At 37.1% G+C, this 8,408-nt stretch overlaps 1 protein-coding gene across 1 annotated transcript in view; it reads right to left on the minus strand.

Annotated features, from left to right (window-relative positions):
- The window catches only part of LOC101860554 (collagen alpha-1(I) chain), a gene marked incomplete in the record, with an annotated part of 121,497 nt that overhangs the window by 54,876 nt on the left and 58,213 nt on the right, over positions 1–8,408 (minus strand). Inside the window, 7 exon segments of the mRNA XM_035968271.1 lie at positions 528–581; positions 1,568–1,621; positions 2,940–3,062; positions 4,541–4,615; positions 5,521–5,583; positions 6,585–6,641; positions 7,660–7,863. Coding sequence (XP_035824164.1) covers positions 528–581; positions 1,568–1,621; positions 2,940–3,062; positions 4,541–4,615; positions 5,521–5,583; positions 6,585–6,641; positions 7,660–7,863 — 630 coding nt within the window.

The following is an 8,408-nucleotide window of genomic DNA, read 5'->3' on the forward strand; positions in this document are numbered from 1 at the left end:
AAAAGATTTACAATCAATCAGATCTTCATTAATTTCTGCTCATTAAACATTTTGATCTTTACACAAGTGCACTTTAACTCTTTCAAGATGAATCTTCAATGCTGTAATATACAGAAATAACCAGTTATAGTGCTGCCAATCTATCTGGGGTAAATCCCAGAAGGGTTAATTCTATAACCTCAAGTGGACGATGGGAGCGTCCAGTGAAAGTGGACCCTCCCAGTGTCCGGTCAGCCCGCAGAATGCATGAAGTATTGCTGCTAATGCAATCTCTTATGAATCAAAATAGATTTATTATGACTCAGAAGTGTGAGATATATCATGTATAAACTGCTTCCTCTGTTATTTCGACACAGTTTTAGCCCATTTTTTCAAATATTTTGCGTGTATCCCTTGTTACATGTTTCACATGATCTGGAAAATATTCTGTCGAGACGTGGCAAATAATTCCAGGTTGAAAGAGTTGTTATGTTTGTCAATCTTTAGTTGATTTGATAGTGACAAAATCTTGACCAGCGTCCACTCACCCGCTTTCCGAGAGGTCCGGAGAGTCCAGGCATTCCCATGGGGCCCATAGGTCCCTGGAAAGGTCAGAAAAAGGAACATTATAATCAAGAGTTCAGCGGGGGTTGGGGGGGGGGTTCCTATTTTTGTAGGTGCAAGATGCTAGTTAGGAATATGACATGTGTTTACATGTGTGCGTTATGCATGATCATATATGCACACTTGTACATCTTATGTAGCGTTAACTGATGATGGTGGTGAAAGGGTGGTGATAATGAGAGGATGATGGTAAAGATTATGATGATGATGACAATAGGGAGAGATGAAGAATGTTAAATCATAATGACATAGATGATGATAATGATGATTCTGATGAAAATAGTGAAGATACTGAATAAAACTGTTTTGATCAGTGTCTTTATAATGAAAACATTTACGACACAAAATGCGAAGAATCATAACATCTCAATTTTGATAAGACACGATTAACAAAAACTGAAAAAAAAAAAAAATAATACATAAAACAAACCCAAACAGCCAATGAAGCAATGACAGAACACAAGTATATATACGGTAACAAAAAAGACAAAAGTAACAGCAACAGCAGCAACAGTAGCAAAACAGCTACCATAATTAGGACGACGACAACAGCACCAGCATCATCATTAAAAAATCCACAACAGCAACAATGATATCAGCAGCAAGAACAAAAACAACAATAACAGCATCCACAGGTACAGAAACAATGACAATGACGACGACAACAACATCAACAACAAGAACAACCAAGAGCAACTGCAATAAAAACAATCAACAGCAACAACAAAGACAACAACAATAGCAACAGCAGCATCAATTACAACAATGATGACAACATTTAACAGCATCAACAACAACAACAGGAGCAACAACAACAACAAAAACAACAACAACAAAAACAACAACAACAACAACAACAACAGCATCAATAACAACAACAACAACAGCAGCAACAACAACAACAACAATAACAACAACAGCATCAACAACAACAACAAGAGCAACAACAACAACAACAACTCACCATTTCTCCGTTGTTTCCAATATCTCCCTTCTCTCCAAGAGGTCCAGGGGGTCCCTGACAAAAAGAAAAAGAAAAAGAAAATAATGAGACCGGTGAAGCATAGGAGCAAAGCAAAAAAGTTCAACATTATAGATAAAAAGAAGAAAAGAAAATAAAAGAAAATAATGAGCTTAATGAAGCATAGGAGCCAAGAAGTACAATATTATAGATAAAAGAAGGGGAAAAAGAGAAAAGAAAATAATGAGACCGGTGAAGCATCGGAGCAAATCCAAAAAGTTCAACATTATAGATAAAAAGAAGAAAAAAAAAAGAAAAAACACAGGGTTCTGAGACAGGAAACGTGGCCAACCTCACTGACACTACTAGAGAAGCTATAGGCCTACGGGCCAACAGATGAACTGAGCAGGACGGCCCAATTTATGACAGATACCAGACTTCAAGTGTGATGCGATTGAGAAGAAGAAGAAGAGAAGGAGAAACGTAATTCATTTCCAAGTAATGTTTCCATTTGTTTATTTGAACAACCTAACATATAATTACCACACTGACACCTGTTTTCACAGGTAAAATTAGCAAGAAACAAGCCGCCAATGTTTGGGGATTTCCATAGCTGAAGAATACTTGGAAACTGCAAATTTACATTTTCTATGCCTTTAATCAACATTTTTCCATAAAATTCAAACAAATGTGTTTTAAATGCACAAAAAAAGGTGTAGAGCCAAAATTTTAAAATTTTATAAAAATTCTCAAACCATTGGAAAAATGTCTGTCTCTTCAATTTCATAATTTTGACAAGCGCCTGATTTTACCACGATGCCTCAGAAATGTGACTTCTAAATGGACATGACAGGTGTTGAGCAAAGAAACGCTAATTCAATAAAAATTGAAAAATGGTTTAAAAAATACAGATTTTTTCTATTTCATTATTTTGATGAGCGCCTGATCTGACCATGATGCCTCACAAATGTGTTTTTAAATGGACATAACAGATGTTGAACCAAAACTTTAAAATTCGATAAAAATTGCAAAACTGTCCTAAAAATGCCGATTTCTTCAATTCCATCTTTTTGACAAGCGCCTGATTTCAGCACAATGCTTTGCAAAAGTGTTTTTAAATAATAAAAATAATAATAACAATAATAATAATAAATAGCATTTATTGTACAGCTCATATCCCTACGTGTTTTTTAATGGACATAACAGGTGTTAAACCAAACCTTTCAAATTCGATAAAAACTGCAAAACCTTCCGAAACATGCCGATTTCTTCGATTTCATTATTTTGACGAGCACCTGATTCCACTATATTGTGAATACTGTGACCCATATGACATAAATATGTATTTTTCCCCAACAATCTAGCGTCCACGTACCACGCGTCCGGAGAGTCCAGTCATACCCTGGGGTCCGGGGGATCCTCTCATGGCCAACATGTGAGAGTCCAGCATGGAGCGGAACTGGTCGGCGTAGTTGTTCTGTTTGTTGTCCCAGTTCATCTGTGAAAGGAGAAGGAGAATTTTATTTTTAGTAACAGTTTTACGGCACTTTCAACAAAATAAGTTCATAGAAGTGTGGAGAGAGAAGGAGGGTTTTATTTTTAGTAACAGTTTCACGGCACTTGCAACACAATAAGGTCATAGAAGTGTGGAAGGAGAAGGAGAGCTTTAGTTTTAGTAAGTTTTACAGCATTTGCAACACAATAAGGTCATAGAAGTGTGGAAGGAGAAGGAGGGGACGTCGCACGTCAGTCACAACGAATGACAAACTTGGAATCAAACTGTCCAAATTGTTGGGGGAAGAAGGGGTAGGGGGGGGGAGGGGGGAGAAGGATTGTCGAAAGGGAAATAATTGCTATTGCCATTCCCATTCACCTGCCCACTATAGACATTTTTTTTTAAATTACAAAAAAAAATACTTGTTTTGAATTCTAGTGCTGTAGGAAACAAAACTTCATCGATACTTGGAAGCGTGAAGTCATTTTTTGTGCTATTTGAATACCACGTGCGTGCGTATTGCTATTTTGCCACCGTTTGATGGAAATGTGTGTTTGACAGTTACGGAAAAAGCTGCTGAACTATCATTCATGGACTTGTTTAACTGATGCAGTTTGGAATATTTCTCAACCTTTTTCATCAGCACTGACACAGAAACTCAATATAATATACTTCTATTCATTCAATCAATCATTTTATAAATAAAATCTTCCTTTCACATTTATTAAGTTTGTGCTTGTATGTTTTTGCTGATATTTTTGAGTTAGATATCCCAGTGTTTTGGCTGGATATCCTTTCAAAAAATGTGTTTAATGACAGCATAGGTCGAAAATCATCTCTTTCAATATTTACATTTAAAAAAATGTATTCCCAATGTCACCTAGAGACAGTAGACAACATAGTAAAAAACCCTCCCCACCAATGTTTCCAACATTTACATTTTTATTCTTTTCCATGTCTGCTCTACTCTGGCGCTGACCAGATGACAAGGACATGTGGTTACTTGAGGGAGGCATTGCGCTGCCAAGAGCGAAATGCTTGCAGCTAAAGGGATTTGAAAACAACAACAACAAACAACAACATTCTTTGCCATTCCTTTAATATCCAAAGCTCATTGAGGAATCGTTTCTCTAACACAAAACGATCACCCGACTCACGGCCTTGAAAACAAACGAGTTTTTGTTTTTGAAGGTCACTATCGACTTCGTTCAGTTTGTGCCACAATGGTCGTTTTTCACCGTCAATCATAGATGTGACGTAACTCTATGCCTTCAATCTGGCTGGCCCCGCCTACCTAACCAAATCAAACGGAACCGATCGTGCCAATGGGCTGTGGGTACTAGGAATAAAGAACAATTCAACAACGTTTTGTCATTTGAGGGGTTTTTGTTTTTGTTCTTTCGTCTTAAGTGAAATGAAAACATCCAATCATGGTGCCTGGCACCACAGAACGTTAGATGACGAGGATGGTAACCACTCACAGGGAACACAAAGACGTGGCCGGGGGGTCCTGGCACACCGTTAGCTCCGGGGATTCCCTCACGGCCCTCGAGACCCTGGGGGGAGAGAAAACAAAGGAGATGAAAGAAACGACAAAACGTCAGAAATATACATATTTGTCTGGGGAATAACGTTGTTGGGGTGATGATGATGATGATGATGATGATGATGATGATGATGATGATGATGATGATGAGGATGATGAGGATGAGGATGAGGATGATGATGCATAACGTACTTAGTGTCTGTCTCAGAGGGCGTAGAAGTTCCATCAGACACAATTCTTTTTTTCATAAAAAAACGTTCAATTAAAGATTCATGCATTGATCTTTTCTTTTCGAGCAAAAGATGAAGGTTAAGATAATGATGCTGATGATGAGGCTGGCATGGAGGATGGTGATAATAATGAATCAAACAGCCAGACAAGAAAACTTCACCGTAAAAGATTCTCAAAGAGTATAAAGTCAAATATAAATGTTAATCAAAGTTTATCTCCCTCCTCCCCTCCTCCCCTCCTCCCCTCCCTCTCTTCTCTTTTAATATTCCACACACATCTATCCCCCACGTACAGAGCACGGAATTTCCAAAAAAGTCAAAAGTAGACAATAGATAAATAGCATTTGTAAAGTACAAATTCCTGCTCAATAGTACGTTCTATATGCTTTACAATCTTTTTATTACCGCGGCAGACCTGATAGCATTCTGAACCAATCTCAACTTTCAGAGAAGCATACAGTAGAAGCTGCCATTTTATAGGCGATAAAACACTAACATACTGACAAGATCTTTCACAGTCTATGGCCGGGTACCCATTCGCACCTGGGTGAAGTGAGGAAAATTCATATCAAGTGCCTGCAGCTCGAACCCCTGAACCCCCGAACCCGCAACCTCACGATTACAAGTCCGATAGCCTAACCACTAATGAGGTCATGAACTGTCCCAGACGCCCTGACCAACTTACAGTTTCTCCCTTCAGACCTGGGGGTCCGGGGGGTCCTCTCTGTCCAGGAGGTCCTGGGGGTCCCTGCGTACACGAGGAAAACAAATTGAGATTAGTTCCAAAAATGATAAACAGATCATAGTTTAATAAAGAATACAAATTGAGATAAATTAGACTACTTGAATAAGTTGCAGCTGCATAAAAAAAATACATTGAGATTAACTAAAATAATGTTAAATATATAGAAAACTCATTGAGATTGTTCACAATAAAGTTAAACAAGTTGTGGTTCTATAAAGAAAACAAATGAGATTAGTTTCAATATTGGTAAACAGTTCATATTTCTATGAAGAAAATCGAATTGAAAATTTGCCACAATAATTTTAAACATGTGGAAAGAAAGCAAACTGAGATTTGTTACCATAATGTTAAATAACTTGTGGTTATATAAAGAAAACAAGTTAAAATTAGTTTTCATAAAGTTAAACAAGTTGTGGTTCTATGAAGAAAACAAATTGAGATTAATTAATATAATGATAAACATGTTGTGGTTTTTTAAAGAGCACAAATTGAGATTTGTCACAATAAAGTTAAACATATTGTGGTTATATAAAGAAAACACAGTGAGATTCAGAGATTAATGAAAATAATATTCAATGACATGTTGTATGTGCAATGTGAATTACTAGAAGATGCCTAATTATAATAATAATAGCTCATCGGTCAATGTCTGACAATGACCAATGAGAATATTTCTCCAGCAAAATAGAAGAATTTGAAGAACTTAAGGTTACGATGACTTGTGGCTTCTGTCCCCAGTGACAGAAAAGAAATGGAGGATGACAACGAAACAAGGATGACAACGAAACAAGGATGACAACGAAACAAGGATGACAACGAAACAAGGATGACAACGAAACAAGGATGACAACGAAAACAAGGATGACAACGAAACAAGGATGACAAGGAAACAAGGATGACAAGGATGACAACGAAACAAGGATGACTATGAAACAAGGATGACAACGAAATAAGGATGACAATAAAACAAGGATGACTACGAAACAAAACAAGTGTGTACTCACAAATCTGTAGGTGACATCGGTCATCTCAACTGATCCGTACTCCAGAGTGACACTAGACTGTGGACAGAAAAAACACCAACAAATAGAAAATAGGAAATCTTTGTCTTCAATATTGTGAGTTCTTATTGAGCCCTTTTCAATATAAACACGGTTATGTCAAGCTGAATCAACAATTGTAACTGAACATACACTAATATTTTTCCCGGATATAAAGCACTAATAAGAGCTTGAGACATGCCTAAATGACCTCGTTCCTACAAGAGATCTGCAAGGCTTGAACTTATTCCAGTCAAATTAGGGTAGAGAACACTTACACAAACGTTCAATAAAATTTCTAAAACTAATTTTCCTAAGAAAAATGAATGCTGTCATCTTTTACAAATTCAACAATTTGGATGTAGTATAAATGAAGTCAATAAATCATCCAGTTATTCAGTCACAGTACAATTCTGGCATCACTAAATATGCACTTATTATTTCAAACCATACACTTTCAAACACATAATTCAAACTTCCCATCTAGAGTAATTAAGCTGTATTCAAACAAAAAGAAGTTCACACAGCAATGGTCATTAACTCTTTATCTCCGGCCAGCCGCTCCCATTGGCTGGCAGCAGTAACTGCTGTGTCGGAGAGTCGCTGACCGCGGCTCATGCGCATTCCTTTACGACGACTTCCACATAAAATTAATTTTCGACAATTGCCAAAAACAAGTCTCTTTTACCGGGAAATCATTCATTACCTGAAGAGCTATCGAAATACATTTCACTTATTTTGATATAATGACCAGTGTAGTGACATAATATATCAAAATAAGATTTCCTACCAGAGCAGGGCCCCAGCATATTATTAACTCCACCCATGGAGATAAAGAATTAAATTGCAAAGCTTAAAAAAAAAAACCCGACAAATTTAGCTGTCGTTTAGCTGTCATTTACGTAAGCTGTACTTAAACCATAAAAGAGTTCCCACAGCTATAGGAATTAAATTGCAAAGTAAAAAAACAACAACAAACAAACAACAAAGTTAGCAGCTGTTTAGCTGTCATTTGAGGAACGTAACAATCAAAACGTACTCCGGAAGAGTTGCTGAATCCGACCTCTGAGGACCAAGAAGAGGAAGAGGAAGAGGAAGATGAGGAGGAGGAGGAGGAGGAGGAAGAGGATGAGGAGTGTGACATCATGTAGGGCAGAGGAATGTCACAGTCCGGGGCGTAGGTCTCGCAGTGCATGTAGGCTGCGCCGGGGTCAGGGATGAACAACAGGTCTTGGATATCTCCCTGGGAGGAAACACAAGAAAGAATTATGAGGAAAATTCTTTGGGGTTTTGTTCTGGCTTTACATTGTCGTTATTCAGAATTATGATTAGAATTCTTTGTTTTTTCTTAATTTAATTTGTCCTTGTTCGTGTCACGTTTAAAAAAAATTTAATTTGTCGTTCTTTTCACATTTTGTATGGTTTGAGTTTTTGGTTTTCGAGGGTTTTTTTTCATGATTAATTTTTTGCAAGATAAACCACTCCGAATCTTAACAACAGATCTTGGACGTTTCCCCGCGAGGAAGGAAAAGAAACGACTATGAATTTTTTCTGGCTTTAATTTGTTTTTATTCTTTTCACATTTTGCATGGTATTTGTTTTTGTTTTGATGTTTTTCGTAATTATTTTAACAATATAAAGTACCATATACTATTAATCTTAAATCAACATGAAAATATAAGTATGTATGTGTATAATATACATATATTACATGCTCACACTCACACACACACACACACACAAACATGTCTATGATTTAACCCCCCTCCACCCCCCCACCCCCCATAC

This window comes from Aplysia californica, unplaced genomic scaffold, assembly GCF_000002075.1.
Source record: "Aplysia californica isolate F4 #8 unplaced genomic scaffold, AplCal3.0 scaffold00048, whole genome shotgun sequence".
NCBI classification, from domain to species: Eukaryota; Metazoa; Mollusca; class Gastropoda; order Aplysiida; family Aplysiidae; genus Aplysia; species Aplysia californica.